The sequence below is a fragment of the Ammodytes marinus genome (genome assembly GCF_949987685.1).
Source record: "Ammodytes marinus genome assembly, chromosome: 8".
Taxonomy (NCBI): Eukaryota; Metazoa; Chordata; class Actinopteri; order Uranoscopiformes; family Ammodytidae; genus Ammodytes; species Ammodytes marinus.
The window spans coordinates 15,451,170-15,472,198 of NC_137212.1; the positions used below are offsets into that span (position 1 = coordinate 15,451,170).

The window sequence follows — 21,029 nt, forward strand, 5'->3', positions numbered from 1 at the left end:
CTCCTTCTTTCTCCTTCTGCCAGATAGGGAAAAGGGTTGGAACAAGCCTGGAGCTGGAGTGATGATTGATGACACACTTCCCTGCTGACGCATTGCTACACATTTCAGCACTAATTGGGCAAAACCGGCAAACTCCCCTCCCAGAGAATGTGGGGTCCGGGTCCGAGCAAACCACCCACTCAGAGAAGTGTGCAAGCTTTACTGTTCTGATTAAGCATGCCCAAGAAGCTCCCTAGCATCTCAGCAACTCAACTTCACTATGTAGTTTACATTTGCCAGACTAAGTTGAGACTACATTTGGCACCACCAGACAGAAATAATGACAGAAGATGAGAACCTAAACCTATGGAACAGTGGAACTATACCTGCAATAAAATAGACTAATGCCTCTTTGCACAATAGAATACATTATGATTGGGGCTTCAAACAACTCCAAGATGGTGTGGGCCAAGGTGCTATCTGGGGCCTGCATTGTTTGTTTCCCCTGACTTCATCGAAGGTGACTTTTAACCTATGATATGTGTATAATGCATTTATGAAGATGGATATTAACTGACACAATTTAGATTAAGTGCCTCGTTCAAGGACATATCAGCGATACCCTCTGGGCCTGCATATGAACTGACAATCTCTGGATCATTAATCCATTTAGGGCTCAGAGGGTTGCAGCAGAGTAAACAGAAAGCCAGTGTCCTATGGAACGGTTTGCTAAACAGCACAGCACGTTTGTATCATGAATTAATTCACAATATTCTGTAACGCAGGCACAGGCAATTATTAAGCTTGCAAACCATATGGTTGGGAAGACATGTAATAACAGTCGGCTGAAGTGTTCTATGGTTTTCAATGAAGGACGAAGGTTCAGTGTCTGGGTCGAGAGATCGTTGGTGCGCACTGAGGCATGACTGAGCTTGGCAATTGGAGAGCACAAAGAGCATTATGTAAAACACCTTCCTGAATAAATATACATGATGTGCCTCTAAATCTTATTACGATGTCGAAACAAGTCCAAAGATCCATTACTGTCATTTAAGTCCCCGCAAACTCAATCTCTTGCCTACTTTATCAGCAAACACTATGAAATGTATATTTTTTCACTCTTTTATTAATGTATTATTAAATTTTCTCTCCTCTCTTTTTTGTCTTTTAGTTATCATTCTTCTTTTATCTGCTGCATTTAATCCTATTTGTTAATGTTTGAGTCAGCCTCTTGACTGTTTAATTAGGACTTGTGTGGCAGACTAAACCAGGAGAGGCTTAAGCGTGTCACATTCAAGTGAAAATCATAAGAATTTAGAATGAGGAGGAGGCGGAGATGACATGGACAGAAGCCTTTGAATTTATTCTGTGGGTGACTCTCATCTGTGTTAAGCAAGCACTTCTGAGAATTAAATCAGGACTTCAGGTAGATGCACTGCCTTATTCAGGCTTGCTAGTTCATTAGCAACTTCTAAAACTCTTTACAGCGGGAATTATTCTTATTCAGTTTTTAATCTCTACAAAGGACTGCCTGAATGAATCATGCATGCAGCTGTATACAGCACGCCCCAATAATCAACTGTGAGAGGAAAAACATATCTATCTGTGGAATAATTTAGCAAAGGACTAGTTGAGTTGACACTCAAGGACAGATTTTAGCTGATGGTGTAAAATAAAAATCAAATGTGGATGAACTGGCAGATGTCCATATGAAGAAGCGGAAGATGTTGCAGTGGTTAAAGACGCCGCCTGGAGATGTGGGATGTATTCCCGGCGCTGGAAACCTGTGATTTCCCTGGTGAAATGAGACGGTGTGGATCCTCTGGCAGCATCTGAAGTCCTCCTGCATCCACACTATTCACGCTTTACTATTAAAGTATTATGTAAACATCTGGTCAATGATCAAAATCCTTCGTGATTTTCTCTACTTATGACATCTATTGCAACATGTCCGTCCTGGGAGAGGGATCCCTTACTTTGTCAACTCTCCCTGAGATTTCTTCAAACTTTTTTTTTTAATCCCGGTAAAGGGTTTTTTACTGGGAGTTTTTTCTCAGCCGAGCTAAGGGTGTAAGGGCAGGGTGTCATATTGTATCATATTGTATGGAATGTAAAGCCCACTGAGGCAAATGTCAATTTGTGATATTGGGCTATACAAATAAAACTGATTTGATTTGAAGGTTTCCTTGCTGTCAGATGTAGTTTTACAGTAGTGAAATAGTGACATGCTGCAGCATGTCACTATTTCACTACTGTAAAAAGAACTACTACTACACTGCATCAACAAGAAAACAGCAGGTGACCAGCGTATCACATGTCTACAGCACATGGAATACGCTGGTCTGGCACATGAAAACTATCGACTGCCAAAAAATTATATTATTGGGAAAAAATTACATATTTTTTTAATAGAATATTACATAGCCTTATATTGTGGGACTTGTTAAATCTGTTGCCAAGTCAACCTAAATATAAACATTTATTATGCAAAAGTGCAAAAATACGAGACATGGGGAATAATAATTAGCTATTGGATTTTCCTGTTTTAACCAATCAGTCAAATTCTATTCCATGGCTATTTAAAACAAGTTTTTTAGTTGTTCTTAATGACAATAATTCTCATATTTTTCCAGCAATGAAAAAAGGGTGTAGTAGACATGACAGCATAGTGAAATACAGTAGGTAAGTCAGTATTCGAGAGAATCGAGACTAATTTACAGTATTTGTCAAACATTCAAAGCTGTTTCCCTTTATTTCTTCATTGCAATGGTAGCTGGAAAGCTGAATCTGACAGTGTCAGGGCTAAAATTAAAACTGGAACTGCAGGTTGAATTTCTGTTCTGCACAATCCTACGACGTCTAACTGCTTTACGAGTAGCAGAAAATGGATGTAATTTACTGAGTGTATTCTGACTGTCATTGACTATTCCACATCATATTCTTAGATGTCAAACTATGAACCATGAACCAGTTTGTAGAGTAACAGTGAAGATTTTTTTTTGTCTGTTTGCATAACGAGTGGTTGTCAGTTATTTCATCCAGAAATGTAAAAGTGTATCCATTATACTTTTAAATATGACTATGCTTACTACTCAGTGTCTCATCATTGATTATACTGTATCTGGGTGATTTTTTAAGGAAAAACGATGCTGTTCAATTCCACTTCCAAACATTTTGTCTGCAACTCTTATACAATGTCTCCTGGTTGTTATTTTTCGGTATGGTCAAATTTATTTAAAACCTTAAACTTTACTCAGTTTTCTTCATACAATGTTTTATGTCAATACAAAATACCTGACTCAACTTGTACACCAGTTTATTCTGCATTGTAATATGACTGCAAAGTTTCTAAAATATGAACTCTTGAGATGTCATCATAAGTATTGAAATCACCTTGTCTCAGACCTTCAAATGTCTTTTAGTCAGCAACACTATTCTTGTCATGTACTACTGGGTCAAGTGCAGAAGCCTAATTTTTTGCTTCGTTGTAAACAATTTTGATTCTAGAGTGTATTTCTAACAATGATCTGTACAACCCTACCTGCTCTTCTTAGCCCACAGTCCTTAAAATGACATCAAACATGTAAATTGCTTTGTTCCCAACAAAGAAAAACCCAGCAAATACTGTTATAAGTGTAAATCTGAAAATCAGTGGCCTGCCCAGAGAATAAATGATTGGGCACATTGGTCTGTCAGAGACAATGTGGATGTTTATCAGTTGGTTGTTGTACGTCAATGTGTATGATGGAAAAATTGGAAAAATAGCCTAAATCCAATGTGAAAGCAGAAATTTACAGGAGCGCTACTGTATCAAGAACAACCTACCACCCCCGCACCTTTGTGTTGTGGTGGCATCAGCATTAACACAACATAATAAAGAAAGCATCTGGCTCCAAAATTCCCATAAGTGAGAGCCAGTATTTATGCCATTGAAGTCACCAGCGAGAAAGAACCTCACAAATACTGACTGCAGGATTTTTTTTCTTTTTTTTTAACTTGTTGGATGGCCCTGAGGTGGCCATGAAAACAAAGATGACAGGATTATCCTTGTGGGGCTTTGAAGAGACTACCTATTAGCAACTGTTCTGGCAAAAACAAGGGTAAATATTCTGACAGTCACACAGTGTAGAGAGGCAGGCAGCGGGGGCATTGTGTTGGAATCAAAGACGTAGCCTGGATTTGAGGTTTGTGGAAGAAAGATGTGGCCCACACACTTCCACTAAAGACAACTGGCTGTTTTAGAGATAGCGGAATGTACTGTAGAAGAAACTGATTTCATGCCTCAGGGAAGTTATATTGTGGCACCTGGATGAGCCTTTTCAAAATATAGTAAGATGTAAGCTTGTGTGTTAAATCCAACAGGCATGCACATTTTTACATGACAGAGCTATGGTAGATGCGCCACTGTGCTACAAGTAAATTTAATTTGGAGCTTGTAGGGCTAGATGTTAATTAGCACGAAGCTTTAATCCTCCTTGTCTTAATGCTGCTGACTGGGTATAATAAGGAGATAGGAAAAACATTTGCTACAGAGAACCGAGCTGAGGTTAATTCTATGTTGTTCAGTAAAGCTTGTAAGTTTGATGGCGTTATAGAGGGTGTTTAAAATATCTCCTGAGAGAAATACTTTCCCTTTTCCTGATCCAAAAGCTTCTAAATTAGCAGGATAGTTGTTAATGCTGCCAAACCCATACTCTGTGGGTTTGAGAAACCTGTAAAAAATCAATGTAGTTTATTCTTCTGCTGAGAAACTGGCAACAGCCTTGAATTGCTGGTTGAGTGTCTGTACACCTAAACACTTTTTAAGGCTGTTAAGTGTGAGTAAAGATAATTTTAATTGTTAAATAATAAGAAGATTATATTCTCAAATGTCAGAATAACTGAAAATTAGTTCATGCAGCTAAACCTTCCTTTCGACTTAGGGGCCATGTTCACAATTTCAATTCAGAGTGCTTTGGAAATCATGCTTAGAGTTTTTCCAATGCGAACAGACCACATCGTATGGAGCGCCACAAGACCAATTAACGTTCACAATTGGCTTCTAGTTTGCCTGGCACCGCCCGCTTACGTACTTCCGCTCAAATTTGTCTGGGCCTGCAGTATATTCTTAGGTTTTCTCCGCCAGATTTTTGCCCGTCTGATCAGCGAACAGAGGGAGTGGCTCAGAAGCCAGCGCATTACACGTTACGACCAAACATTATGCGATTGGTTGGCAGATCCAGAGTGGCACTGGGCTGATCCAAAAGTTTTAAACTTCAACTGACATCCGCCGTGAAGTGAGTTAACTTTTGTCAATTGAGCAATCCAGATCTTCTGTACAAATGAAATAAAGTACGATGGTCTGGTAGGACCAGGCTAGTTTCTAGTCCCGCCTTCCTCGATTTTGAGTTACTCAAAAAAAGACGTTGGCAAGCGATGCTTTTCTCAAAAAGTTTAACGTTTTGAATTTGAGGCGCCCGTAGCGCAACAAATAAAATGTGAGGCATCGAGTGCGTTTAAAAGCCAGAGGCAATGCTGGGAAGAGGTGTGCTGCTAGCTAGCGCGTTCTACAATTGAATTAATTGCAGTAAAGGGCTGGCAACGCAATAAACTCTCTCTGTGGACACGGCCACTTAGTTGACAGCACTGTCGACAGCTGATTTTTTTTAAAGAATCTGTATTTTGAACTTGTAGGAAATGAGTGACGACAGAAGTAAAACCCAGCGACCATGACCAGCAGAAGCAGATGAAGCCGTCATTGACAAAATGAAAAAAGGTCACAGAACTTGTAGCAGTTTAGTGAAATATTGGCTAATTAAAGACAAAAAACAGAGCAGCATGCACTGCAAACTGACTGTGCGAAAGGAACGCTTCAATTACGACTGGCAACAGTAAGAACTGCAGTCCCAAACAAGTACTGTTAGTGGACTGGACAAAATTATTTATAAATGTGTTGTGCTGAGCAAAATATGGTGGTTTTAGATGTGCATCTCTATTGTTAGGGAATATGATGTGGTCAGCTAAAAGTATGGTCCAGTCTATCTCAAATGGGATAATTGATCATTTGATGACTTATCAAGGCTGCTGTTTAATCTTTAGCAGTCTTTGATTTATTGTGATTCCTTTGATCAAGTAATGAGTTGACTGCTGCTGACTATCACTCAGAGCAGAACACAGCTAAGCTAACATATTCAGTCCAAACAGTAAAGACAGAGCCAGCTCATTGATTACTAGGTAGAAACGGATCACGACTACATTTGCCTTAGGTGCTGTACCTTTATGGTGGGCTTACACTACACGACTTTTCACGCGATTTGACAGTCGCAGACAAACTTTCAATGTCGGACTGAAATCACGGGAGTCTTGCTGGAGTTGTGGCGCGTGCCCGTAATCTCAGCCGTTTGGTGTATAGTGGTCTTCCGACCCGATTTCAGCCAGTCTTCTCCCCGTCTTGACGTTCCGACATTATCAGACAGATTTGATATTATCGTTAAGGGGTTGGCTCAAGCGAAATGACGTGAACACTGTCACAGTCATTAGTTGCGACCTGTGTCCAGCTGTGAGGCACTTTTTCCAGACACTTTCACGTAAAAGCCTCGGCGAGGGAACCAGGTTGTCACGCGCAACCTTAACACTTTACCGTCAAATACAGGGTTAGGAGTGAGAGTTATTTGGGGACGATATCAGTATACATTTGGTCAAATAACTACAGGATATCCCCCTCTCGGAATATTGAATTAACTTTTTTGTAATTAAATATAATCACAATCACGTTTGCAGTTTTAAACGTGATCATGCATGACACAAAGCCTACGTGATAAGGGCATAGAGTTGTTTAAATACACCCAGTCCATTTTACCTGCGTTTTATTTAACTGAAATCACTTTTAATCCCCCGTAGCAGGATTGGAAATTATATTAATTTCAAAAGGAATCTAGTTGTAGTCTTGCAATATGAGACCCCCAGTCTTTTCAAAATCTCAGTCTGTGACTGAAAACTCAGAGAACTAATGACTAATTGTCATCAGGTGTGAGTTGATGTTGAGTCTTTAGATGTGAGAGGGTGTCAGTCTTCAGTCTTTTCAAAGTCTTTTAAAAGTCCTTTAGTGTAAACCCAGCATTAGTTGTAATTAAGGAGCAGAGAGTTCTAGAGAAAAAGAGATATAGATAAGGTTTAACAGAGAGGGAGAGGGAGATTCGGAGACAAAAGTGTGGAGAAAAAACATTCCCTTTATGAATAGCGGCACACCCGAGTCTAAAATTAGAACCCTAATAAGTGGCAGGCTCACAGATCAGTTAATGAATTCGCTGTTTAACATTAGCCTATCAAGTCAATCTCCATGCCATGGTGCAGCCGGGACAAAGCTTGACAGTCTATACTTAGAATGCTCTTTTCTACTTTTAGTGGCCTAAATAAAATTACGATTTACCACATTTAACAATGGAGGTAACACTATTCTCAGTCAAACATTTAGCTTACCTTTGTAACTGACCATAATGGTGTGCGTTGCCATAATAAGTCAAGAGCTGAGGGGACTGTTTTAAATTACAATTGAGCAACACCACATTGTGTTCTATTTAATTGGATGACTGTACAGAGTATGCTGTCATTAATCTACAACAAAGCTGTAAGTTTTCGAATGGGGCATTTGTCTTGACAGCCTTTCATCCTCCACCAAATTAAATGAAAAGCTTTTTCGGCAAACTTTGCCCTGGTATTTTTTTATATCTTGCCTACATTTTCTGTGCATTTAACTCTGGACAATAAAATTAATGAGTCTCACCGATGAGGATTTTGTTCATCTCTATGCAGCATGACAATTCAGTTACCTTAACACCTGAACCCTCTCAACACAAATGGTGGCACCATTCTGCATTCTCAGTAATAGTGATTTGCTTGGTTACTTCTCTCTCCGTTTACTAATAATTACCAATGCAGACTGTCCAATTACTCTGCTCCAACCAACATTTACAGCATCCTGAAATCCACACACTCATTATGCAGATGACAGGAAGAGAGAGAAAAGAGAACAAAAAGAAAAACAAAACCTAAAACCTGCTCAGGGCGACTGCAATTAAAATTCTTTAGCCATGCCAACATAGAGCCAAATGAATTATGATGGAGCTTCAGCTATGAGAGACCAGCCATCGTGAACTAGGAGTGAGCTGACTAAAGAGCTAAAGTAGGGATTACATTGAATACTCCATCCCTTGATTGACAGCTGAAAACACTGACAAGGTAGTTCTAAAGATTTTCAAAGAGAATCTGAGCAGTGAAGTATGACTTATAATAAGATGCACTGATACATTTTTTAATCTGTGTAATGGAAATTATTCTATTCCTTAAGGATTCAACTTAAAACTGCATAATTGTTAGTTAAGCTACAGTATAAGCATTACTTTCGTAGTGCTGTAGGATGTGAGCTATATTCCTAACTCATTAAATGATGGTTCCTCAGAACAAAACACTTATTTCTACTGTACATCCAAGATACAAGAGAATGGACTAATGTTGAATTTCATTATAGGACAAGAAAATATCCTCTGCAAGAGATGAATTCCCTCTGGATTGTTTAAATTGGCTGAAGGGCATCACTAAGATAATCATTTGTCAACACCTCTGATTTATTATTCCCATGAGATCAGACTAATGTTTACCTATAGTCCCTCCAGCCTCAAAGCATGCTACACATAAGATCTTGCATTGAAGAAAATGACATCAACCGCTCTATATTAAGGCAATATCTCCCATGTTGATGATGATTCGGTTACACTTCTGCAACTAATTACTCATTGGAAACAGGCTTTAAAAGTTCATAAAGAGTTTGGTCAATCAAATGCATGACAGGTACACCTGACTAACTGAGCAGAACTGAATCCAAGGATTATTATGCCTACTGTCTGCAGATTTTTTTTTTTAGCAGGGAATGTTTCATTCCCCAAATGCTTACTAAAGGTTGAGGGGTTTTCCATTCTCAGCATACCAAGCAAAGTGTACCACCCCATCGCCTGCACTCTTTGTTTTAAAGCTTATCCATCACTTCAGACTCTGATGTCAGCCAGTTTTGTCTACCTGCTGACATGAATGGCATACGAAGACGAGCTGGTATAAAGACTCAACTGTGAAGGCATAGATGAGATTATGCAGTGTTGTCAGAGTAACACAACTAATTATCATGAAACACAAGGAGATGATAACTGATTGATTAGGGATTTTAATTGAAGAGGCTCCGAGGAATCCTTTTAGCTCTCTGTGATAAAAGACTGGTTGGTACATGATTTGGAGCAGTAAAAGTCAGTACACTAATCAACAAAAGAGCTGGTGGTAAAAATAAATTTTCTGTGGAATGGCTGTCAGAGAGAATAGCTTAATCTTCTACACAAAAAGACCACAGCCACAAGGACGCGAAAGACACAGCGTTTCTTTCTGATACAGCCTATTGAAAATCAATGCACACTACTGCTTAAGCAATCTGTGAAAACTCTTTGATTGAAAGTGTTTACCCTCATGTTATAACTTGTATAGCAAGTGGACAAATCCCAACCCAGTGCTCAATTTAACTGGTTCCAGACCAAGCTTTCAGTGACGTAAAAAAGAGTGACCAGGGTAGAGATGTTCTTCTGAAAAATTCAGATTCAGGTAACTTCACTTTAAAATTGCCCAAAAGATCACTTGTTATTGCCTCTTTAGTCCCTCTCCACCATGTTTAATTTTGAGGCTTATAGCTTTCTCTCAACACAAAAACACTCCTCAGAGATTTTCCTGCAGATTTATTGCAATTATGTAGTATACACAGCTGGGAATGGGTAAAAGCTCCATTTTCCACCCCAAATCATTTTCCCTATTCCCATGTAAAATTACATGGGAATAGGGAAAATTTGGAGTGATTATAAGAATATTAGAAAGATGCTTTAAACCTAGTATAGCATCTATTTCCCTCAAAGGGTTTACCTTGAGAAAGCATTTCAATTTAGGCTTTAATTCAGCAGGGCACTCAATCACTTTAGTGCTGATTGAAATACATTAGAAATAGAAATGCTTAATTTTAAGAAAATAAAATGGGTTGATTTGCCTGACAAATGATGACTACACATAATCCATTTGTAAACCGTTTACAGTCGGCATATCTTGCTTTTATTGTTATACCCACCGCATAGTAGCAACATACATTAATCTAACTGGCATCTAACAGAAAAGCTCTGGCAGCATCTTACAACGTGTTATAGAAAGCCAGAAATAAGTGAGTATCATTGCCATCCAACACAGTTTGGATGTCTTGTTTTTCAATATGCATTTGAATAGCTAACCTTACGCTGAATCTATGAAACACATTTTATTTATCTCCTGACTAGTGTCCTTCTACATTAATTGAACATGCATCACTTGAGTCAAAAGACTGAAAGGTACATTAATTTTGCGTCATTGGGTGATGAAAAAGTATCACTCTCAGATGAACACGCATAACAAAAAGCCTTGATATTCAAATAGGCTACAAGGCTATTTTGGATAGTACTTATATTCAGAGATAGCTTTGTAACTTCATAGTTTCTGCATGAAAGAGATTAGGCTACTTTCAGCGATAAGCTGAATGACAATTTAAAATGGGTCCTGACAAGTGGATGCTGTGTGGAGGAGGTTAACCGGAGGTCTTAAAGGAAGCAGCTTCTATGAAAGCCTTCTCAGCTGTAGTACGTATGTCACCTTGTTGTCTAATTCCCATACTTAGGAACATTTATTACAAATGGATGCCAGAGTAATGAATCTGATTAATACTTCAGTATTGCCAGCCTTCCTTCAGCAGCACTAGACAGATGTGATCGCTGGAAATATGTCTACGTTCTACTGTTTAAAAGAAAAGCTCAGATTTGCAATAAAACAGTAGGAGTTTCTCACAATTTGTGTACGTGCCTGGCTGGCTTCATCTGAGAACCCCTCCCTAACAACAACCCCTCCCCCCACGCCCATTGTTTTGCATCATGATAGTGTCTATTCACTCGCTGAAAAATGAGGTCAAATCAATTGTCGAACACAAATCCTTGAGATGTGGGGACCCTGTGAGCATAAGGACTGTGAAACAGAGTATTGTTGTGCTGACAGCAACACAGATCGCACTAAACATTCAATTAACAGCAACAGACGAAGGTGCCACAATATGTTTTGTGAGAGCTAAACCAGGTTTTTCCCTATGATAGTCAGCTACCTGATATGTTCATAGCTAATTATATAGATCTCCAACCAGGCTAGCCTTGCTCATACGCTTAAAAGAACTGGCAGTGGCCTGTTTAAAAATAGTGATGAAATGCAGAAAGTGGAGAGGTTTTCTAAGGGCGCACTCACACTTGGGCCTCTGTTCCGTGCCCGAGCTCATTTACTAAAGTCTGGAACGTTTGGCTAGTGTGACCACGTCATCCGTATTCCAGCACGGAAAACTTCCTTGGCCACGGCACACTTGGGAGAGGTGTGCCAGAGAGAACGGCACAGATGCTAATGAGATGACACGCGCACATGCACGGATACGCAACCTGAGCTGGATGCGCGACCCTTCTTCCCCACAATAATTGTAAACAATGGCGGCAAGAGGTTCACGAGTGGGTTCCGGTGCAATCGCGAAGTGGAGAGTTTGCAAGAAATTTCGGCCGGCGACAGAATTCAGTCGCAGCCATGGTCGCAGCTGGATAAGTTTGGAGGTGTTTGGGGCAATCCGCGACTACTGTTGTTCTCCATTGTTGTTCTACTAATTCCGGCAGCGAGTACGCTTAGTGATGACATATCGTATTACGACGTGATGACGTATGAAGGAGCAATTGTGCCCAGGCCACGGCCTTTGGGAGCAGTGTGACCACGGGCCAGCGGGAGAGTGGGGAGGGGGGGCAATCTTCCTGCAGCACGGAACAGGCAAACTTGCCGTAGTGTGAGTGCGCCCTTAGGGGCCACTCACACTAGGGCCGCGGCCCCGTGCCCGAGCTCATTTGCATACTAAAGTCTAGAACGTTTGGCTAGTGTGACCACGCCATCCGTATTCCAGCACGGAACAGCCCCTTGGCCACGGCACACTTGGGAGAGGTGTGCCGTGGCCAAAGTACAGATGCTAATGAGATGAAACGCGCACAGGCAAGCGCACAGGCGGCGTTCCTGACGTGAATTTATTAAGGATGCATAGTCCGTTAACGTCCGCTGCCTTACTAGTCGGCACCAGAATTGACCTTTGGCTAAGCCCCGCCCTCCTTAGTTACTGTTGCTAACTCGGACAAGTTGTCGCAGCTGACTGCTTGTTTACAATATGGCAGCTCTCGCTCGCACATTCACACACAGACCAGACGTATTTGAAATGACACAACAGTGACTGCAGGTTCTGTTTTGTGCGTACTGTAGTTTTCTCTAAATGATAAAACATCTCATCCATCAACTAAACGGACTCGTCTCTCACATCAAGGGCCGGGAAGTACGCAGGGGAACAAGTCAAACCTTCGCCGGGTTACACTACTAGGCTTCTTCTGTTTAGCTTTCAAAATAAAAGACAGCACTCAATGTTCTGTAGGAAATCTAACTGAAGGCACCTCCATAAACTAAATCTTAATAGATAAAGTACCAGTAGCATACAGGCTATGTCCAGCATCAGAATTAAACCATCTCTTTATCCTTGATTATTGCACAGCTCCAACTATGTTTGTCCATCAGCAACAATGAAAACACAACTGCTCAATTGAATATAAAAAGCATCATGGCTTGCACTCGGCATCAATTCATCAACTGATTATTAAATAAACCCCAAAATAGTTTCTGACTCACCAATCTGACTCCCTGGCTGTAGAAAGAAGCAAGCTGATAGCCTAGTTATCATCCAGTGTGACTGACAGCAGAGCTAGCTAGCATCCTTCCGTTCATGTAGGCTACCTGTCCGTTTGAAACGCTCGTACATTGTTGGTCCTTTTCGCTGTTGTAAACCGTCCAAGGCTGGCGCAGGCCTTTCTCTTGCTATTCATTCTTTCCCCTTTTAAAATATAATCCAACTTGTTAAATTTCCTCCAGTCTGAAATATCTGCGGGCACTGACAGCAGCTGCAATGTTGACTTTAAAATCCGCGGGGGTAACGACGTGAATGAGAGCAGCTGGCGTAATCACGTATCGCTGTTGCATGTACCCCAGGCACATCGTTTGGCCATTTTTGCGTCTTTAACAATTAATAAAGCCAAGAAAACAACAAAAGTGTCGCAGGCTCCAATGGTTCTCTATGGAGATAGATGCTGAGAATGTCCGAGTCTGGATCCTGGGTCGTTAGTAGTTTAACGCTATTGGTTCATTTGCATTCGGGGGCGGGGCTTAGCGGGGACTGAGCCAAAGGTCAATTGCCCACCACTTGGACTTGTAGCTACATAAAATGTGTGAGAATTAACGTGTGTAGGCCTAGTTGTGGGCTAGAGGGAGAGAGCTAAATAGGTGAGCGCAGAAAGCAAAGCAAAAAGGTTTTCGTGTTTACTCACATTCGTGAGATGATTTTTTTCTTTTTCCTCCCGTCAGCTGTCATAATACTGCCTTTACGCATGGCGGTGGAGACAAACTCAAAACAACACACAGCGGGACTCCGCGGCCCGGTGATAAGGAAACAGTAGCCTACACTAAGGTTTACCAAGAAACCTCAACAGTCAGTTTCAACAGTCACTTAATATTCCTCTATTCTGTCATACCAGCAGTGCTGGGTGGAGAAACCAAGCCATTTAAACTAGATGTTGTCCCTGGCACTAGTGCTGATAGTAAATGTCAAGACCTTTCACAGCCATAATAATGACACAGTTGAGAAAAATGATACATTAGGCCGTTTTTGTCCTGGATAAGGCAAGAAAAAAACAGCTCCAGTACAATCCTGTACAGCCAGAACATATTTTCATCAACTGATGTGTTGACATGAGGCAATGATTTTATATTTACACCAATACCAGACTTTCAAACTAGTGACAGGTCAATTTCTCACCATTACTGAGGCTACAGCCTGCTATATAGGCCTTATTTTGTGGCTGAGGACCAACTGTCAAACTTAACAACAAAAATAAGCTATGATCATTGTCTTATTCTTGGTGTGTACAACCTGTCTCCTATTTAGTTGCCTATTCCCTATTGTATTTTATTTTTTGTTGAATGTAAAATGTAACTTTTAAAGCATTGGGCAGCATGACATTTGTCTAGCTCTCCCCCCATCATACGAATTTCATTGGAAAAATAGAAAAACAACTTATAAAGCAAAAGGGCCCCAGGATAGAAATAAAAACATACTTTAAGAATAGAACTGCAAATTGTTACTGTATGCTAGCAGCCTATATTTCGAGAATACACTCTGCTCCAACTTAATTTACAGGCACATGCTCTGTGCTGTATATTACAGCTGCTTATCTGTGTGGAAGAGGTCTGACACTGATTCTGTGTGTTTCCTGACAGCATAGGGAACTGTCTTTTTATCTGGCTGGCTGTCCCCCTTAAATTCATAGCCAGATGAGAAATTAACTGGGAAGAGTCAAGGGTTTATTCAACTGAATCTAAATGACTAAAACCTGAAAAAGGATCGAAAAGGCACAGATGATTAGCGCTTCTAAATAAGGAGCTCCCCCAGGAAGCTCAAGGACAACATTTGAAAAGAATTTTAAAAAATGCAGCATATGTGCATCACTTCGATGCACTCATGTAAGACACTATAGAAGCAGCAGCCGAAAACCATTTCAAACACAAGGGCCTTTGTCAGGGGCAGAAAATGGCTGAGCTTCTAGCTAATCCAAATAGAGCGATGATACACGTGTGGACCATTTCTCATCTTCAGGACACTCAATCACATAATTGAGGTGGACCCAATGTCCAGCATGAATCAGGGCGGCAGTAATGCAGCGCTAAGAATTGAAGAGATGGTGGAAATGAACATGTGACAGTGGAACGCAGCTCTCGGGAGCTACTCCATAATGCAGAGGCAGAGACTAATTGCGTGCTTCTGGGTTTGTCAGTATTTCAGAACGCTCACATTTTTTTTAGCAAGCAATCAAGCTTTTGGGCACAGCAAAATTGCCCTCTAATGGTCAGGGGCCTTGACAATAGAGGAAACTAAACAAACAGGCACTGTTTCCTCACGTAACGAGTTCCTAAAAGAAATGGCTCATGCTTGGATCCCAGAATAGAAAAAAAAGACAGAGCCGTTGGTTCCTTGTGGATTGAGAAAATTCCGCGACAGAACAGGCCTTTGACATCACTGGAGACAAATATTTGTGATGAATTGCTTTCCTGAGAGGCAACTGGGGCAGTAGACATTTACAAATGTCTAGTAGACATTTACAAATGTCTACTAGGTCAACAGGTGCGGGCACAGCAAAGTGATAACTCCACGGTGTTATCAGCATCGTTCACATGAGGGAATAAATGGCAATGAATAGTTACGGTCATAGGGCTGAATAACCCATTAATTAACTGGAAGAGTCTGGCAATGGAAGCATCTTGAAAATGTTTACCCCATCCAATTCCTAGATTTCTGGATGGCATTTACTGAGGTTATAACCCTGTGGAGAGTGTTGCCTCATTCAGGGGACGGCTGGCAACTTGTTTATTGAGCTGATTCATAGCACAGGGATAATCTCTGGTCCAATAAACCGACGGAATTCAAGCATTGCCGCTGATCGCGGCCAAACCAGATTGACACCAGGGAATTTAGAAGCCCTCTCTAAAGAAACAGCCAGAGGTGTAGCCTAAGTCCTTTTATGCCGGGACAGGTAAAAAAAAGAGAGTGCCCCATAGCTGTTGCAGAGGCAATTCTGTGACACATCCAAGCTGTTCTCATAGTCAGACACTCACTCCAGTCTGTCTCCACACAACCACTTGGGATGACCTTATGCCACAGGAGTAATTCCGCTCTTCAGCAAAAAAGAACGAAAACTATGACAATGACTAAAAGCCAACCTGAGTGGAACTTAGGACAGTCTTCTGCTCTGTATTCAGGTCCACGGCGAGCGTCTCTTGCAGTCAACATCTACCGAATTCATATTGAAATGGGCCTGCCTGGCCTGCCCTCTCAGCCTGTCTAAGCGGATATTTGATATTGGTAGAACAAGATATTATCACAGCCTTAAAAAATTGCTTTTTTTTGTTAGTTTTTTGATTTCATGACTTATGAGAATACCAAGAAGTTTGGGATTTTCTGATGAAATTATTATTATTTATTATAATTGTTTTGCAATGGAAGCCCAAAATAAAACAGCACAATATTATAATGAAACTCGATCTTTTCAACAGTATCCTAGGCTATTGTGGTTGTTATTGGACTTTGTCGACTATGTTCTGTTTTGTATTATAGGCTACTGACATTCAGAATGTGTAATTGTTGTTATGAATTCCTCAGTGCACTTGACTTGTCCAAACCACGCCCATGCACCTGGCATCTCAGCGGACGTTATGGAGTAGCCTAAGTTCGTGTGTGTGTGTGTGTGTGTGTGTGTGTGTGTGTGTGTGTGTGTGTGTGTGTGTGTGTGTGTGTGTGTGTGTGTGTGTGTGTGTGTGTGTGTGTGTGTGTGTGTGTGTGTGTGTGTGTGTGTGACAGGGGGGAGGGGGGGCGTCACTGCCATCACTCGGTTCTCATCAACGGCGACAACTATGCACTCTTTACGCCTCGCGTTTCGAAACTGCGACATAACATTGTACATTCAGAAAAACTGACTGAGCAGCCCATTTTAAAAAATGCACGTTTTAGGCTCTTTTTATGGTGGGCGCGAGCGTATTGTTATCTAACAACTTGAAGCGATAGGCAGCGGTAGGCATACGCACATTTAGCCTACTAATGCAGGCAATATCTCCCCCTCTCTAGGGCAGCTCTTAACCCGTAGGCTACACACACACACCACACATTAAAACATCGTCTGTTAGCTGACACAACACACACACACACACACACACACACACAGAGGGAGAGTATCTTAGCAAACTTTGGCGTTAGATGAGGCTGAGCTGCACTTGTCGCAAGAGCAGCGTCCTGTGTAGCAGCCGATGCACTGACCGCCCCCCCTCGCAGGCGAAAACAAGGACGAGATGGAGGGAAAATGGCCTTTTGTGTTTATCGCAGGCGCCGGGTGATAACCCCGTCTTAAAAAAGTAGTTAATCAACACCTTTGAAACGACGAACTGTCAGTTCAAAGAGTGCGTGAGGTAGAGGCTTCGTTCGACCAGAGAGAAAGCGAGCGAGAGAGAGCGGGAGAAAGTGAAGTTGTGTCGGCTTGTTTTTACCTCAGTAGAGCCGTGTCGCCTTGTCTGCTGACCACACTTTCGACCGAAGAATAGTCCACAGTTTGTCCAGCGGGCAAACAGGACGGCAGAAAGCAGCACAGGCTGAGAATTATCGCAGTAAGCCACTGACCAGAGACGCACGCATCCTGCACAGCACTCATTATGTCCATCACAGCTGTGTTCGGTTACCGCTTTTCCCAAGTCTTCTTGTTGCAAAGAAAAAAAGAAAACCTTAACACGAAGGACGCTGTATTTTTCCCCCTACTCTTTTCCTCCTCGGGAGCCCCGTAAAGAAATAGTCCGCCGTACAGTTTCCCAGGTTTGTTTTGCTGGATGTAAAGCCCACTGTGCAAGGGGAAGTGTACTCTCCAGTGGCTTGCACACCATCTAGTGAGGAAATGCGATGTAAAATGGGAGCAGACCTAGAAGCAGACAACCCCCAGGCTCTGATCCTGTTGCCATGCGGCCGTTTCCCGGGCAACCCGTTCCCAGTGGCTCGTGATGGAGCAGTAAAACCGGTAGGTATATTGATACAACCCAGGAGCAATTAAAGATATCGACTGGAGAACCACCCCCTATTTATACCCCATAAGGAAATTAAACATTCGAGCGTTTGGAAATGGAGCTTAGTGATGGTGACGCAGGTGCATCCCATAGGGAAACTCTGGTGAGGATTATAGACTTTAATAGCCTAATATCAAAAACAACTGATATTGAAATTTCCATAGTTTTTCACAAGCCCTTTTTGTAGCCTATGTGTAGGCCTACATGACATGTAAAAAAAAAAAAAAAAAAAGTCCACAAAGACAATTAAGTCGTTATTATGTTTCCCTTTCGGGAGATCTTGGGGATCTAATAGACGGATGTTTCATTAAAAAAAACTGCATCAAGCATGTGAAAGCTCTCTCTCTCTCTCACTCACACACACACACACACACACTGAGAGGCACAAGGGATTTATAAAGTTTGTTTTAGAGCAGTAGCCCTCTGCATTGTGCTGCTCTAAGCCTACTGACTTACATAATACAGTATGACTGTGGGCCCAGGGAAATGATATATTTCTCTGAGGTGACATGTTGGCATGCCACTGAATCACTGCAGATGACACATGACTTGCTATTAACATTCGCATTAGCACACAAAAACAATCCCTGTGGATTTTTCAAAGTAGAAAGCAAAATGTTAGTAGGACTATAGCCTCAGGAAAATCTTCAAGTTACAGCTGTTGATCTGTAGTGGATGTTAGATGTTTCTATATTCGTCATGAGAAGTGCATGGTGTTGTTTCAGCGTTTTTATTGTTGTTTTTATTAGGTAGGCCTACTTATTTTATTTTCCAGTTTTTGAGTTTATGTCCAGTATAAAATTATCATTTTCTTTTTCTATGAATGCTAGGCTAGGCCTAGGCCTATATAAAACTTCCCCCTGTTAAGTTTTTATTAATCCAAACTCACAGACCACGGAGCAAAGATTGCAGTCCGTGATGTTATCAAGATGCACTGTCTGAAGCTGTCCCATTGAAATTACGTTTTGTTTCCCGTTTCAACGCGAAACAAGCTCTAAACTATTGCTTTTAGAGTCAGAGATGGAGCCTTGCTCATCCATAAATTCATCCTGGGCGCAGTGTGAGTTGCCTTTCCATCCATGGTTATCATTTATCTGAGGAGATGGATTGTTTATTGCGCTTGGTATGAGAGAGTAGGAGTTGGGAGACATTTGTGTTTGCAGGCGTATAGCTGTGACAGAGAGCCAGGATACTGGTTTCCAGAGGTTGCAAAGGACACTCAGCTGTGTTGGAAATGAGTCAACAACCAATGTTCCATGACAAGCAGCATTAAAAGAGCGGAGAGTGAAAGGTTCATCTTGTCACAAACACAATTCTAATTTGCATAACTGAAGCTCCCTCCACTGTTAATAGCTGTGATAATACCATCAATACCAGTACTTATACTCTGGTTGTGTGGCAGAGGTGTTTTAAGCCGAGACATATTCCATCCTTCTCTTGTCAGTCACAACATAGATTTTTTGAGCCCTTCAAGTTACCTCAGAAAATGAACCTTCCCATGCATGAAAGCTATAATTACAGTGACTCTGTTCAGTGTCAGTGCTATGTGCAGTGTGTGTGTGTGGGGGGAAGGGGGGTAGTGGCAGCCTCTAATATTCAACTCATAATAACCTCAGGGATTATGATCTAGATGAAAGAGATCAGGCACTGGACTATCACAACGTCTGAGCTGTTTCTGAGTAATGGATACCTCAGACGTTTTGCCACAGTTTTTCATAACCAGATGTGTCTTTTTCAAAGCCTGGATGAAATCAATGCAGGCCATTTGCTTTCATGGGGTGCAAATGAAGTGAAATTTCTCTCAGGGCGACTTGTTTCTCTGGAAGGTTTAAATAGGCTACTACTTTGCAGTGTTATCGGCATCTTTAAAAGCGAGGCAGGAACCCAATGAGAATGGCTTTGTTTTCTATGTTAGTAGCTATGGAGACTATCTGCTGCATTAAAATGGTGGTAACTGTCTTAATTGTATGCTAATGATGTGGCAATAACCAATGAAGCATATGCTACGTTGTTTTGTCTGTTCCGAGCACATGATGAGCTGGAACCAAAAAACCTCAGCAAAGAGCCTTTATTGAGGCTTTTTGCATGTGGTCATATGTAGTTTGCTCAGGTGTATTTGGCTTTAACAAGAGTAATACAACATATTGAAAGCTTTGGTTTCCGGGAGGAAGGAAAGTGCATAGTCATTCCTGGGCTATTATGTTAATGTTCAACATCCTGCAGAGGAAGTGTGCCTATCGATCACAACAAACGCCAAAAAAAAATGTTGAGCAGTTTGGTTAAACACGTTCCTACTTCTGCCTGGGTTTACAGGATGTAAGAAAGGTCCAAGAAGAAAAATTGAATGATAATTGATCCGCCAATTAAAGGATTCAGGTGTTAACTACAAATATACTGTATAATACACCTACTGAGATTTTTAAACCCGGATGTTGAACAGCCTCTTAATCTCCAGTTTTTGCATTATTTATTTTTACATAACTAACTGGCATAACTGTCTGGTGTGGTGTTTAAAGAAATGGATGTAATACTAGACGTAGTCTCATTAATTATTTGAACCGAACATGTTTGATATAATACTGATACATTTATTTAGTATGGCACCTTTTACCAAAATCAACATTTATCACCAAATATCCCCGGTCATGAGGTTGTAGAGCATTGACTCCCTTGCTGTGCTGAGGCCTCTGAAAATAATGCCTTTAAGAGTACTGACGTTTCAATAGAAGAGAACAAAATATGTGAATGTTTAAGAATGTACCTGCGGCAAGATGGTGGAATTGATACACTCTTGAGAGTCTGTAACATAGTTTGTGAGAGATAAGCTCTATGAAAGCTGTTGCACCTGTTGTTAACAATCAAAGCAGATAAGTACTGCAAAAAAACTATACCGAATGTCCCCAACTGCAAATTCAGATATGACACCAGCCTGGCTGTGACATTCAGCTTTCACAAAAGGCCGACCTGACTTTCTAGGAAAACGGAAACAAGGAACCCTTAATGCCTATGCTTTTGCCCTGAGTTCTTCACATACGAAATTCCATTATTATATATCTCAACAACTGCCACTTGTCTGAGTAAGGAGTAATGTATTACATTTCTCAAACTGTACCATACTGTCAAAGTCCAAATGCATAACCTAGATAGAGTGGACAAAAACACATTTTGAATGAACTATAGAGTTTGATGTATATGTTGCCCTCCAGCAGTGATTTATTTTGAGCCTTCCCTTTTCTTTGCTTTTCCTGCACTGCCCATGTGGG

General features: G+C 41.2%; 1 protein-coding gene across 1 annotated transcript in view; it reads right to left on the reverse strand.

The window, feature by feature from the left end:
- Positions 1 to 17,372, reverse strand: part of negr1 (neuronal growth regulator 1) — a gene marked incomplete at both ends in the record, with an annotated part of 159,386 nt that extends 142,014 nt beyond the window's left edge. Inside the window, one exon of the mRNA XM_080033034.1 lies at positions 17,203 to 17,372. Coding sequence (XP_079889160.1) covers positions 17,203 to 17,372 — 170 coding nt within the window. The remainder of the gene's footprint in view (positions 1 to 17,202) is intronic.
- Between the last annotated feature and the right edge of the window lie 3,657 nt (positions 17,373 to 21,029).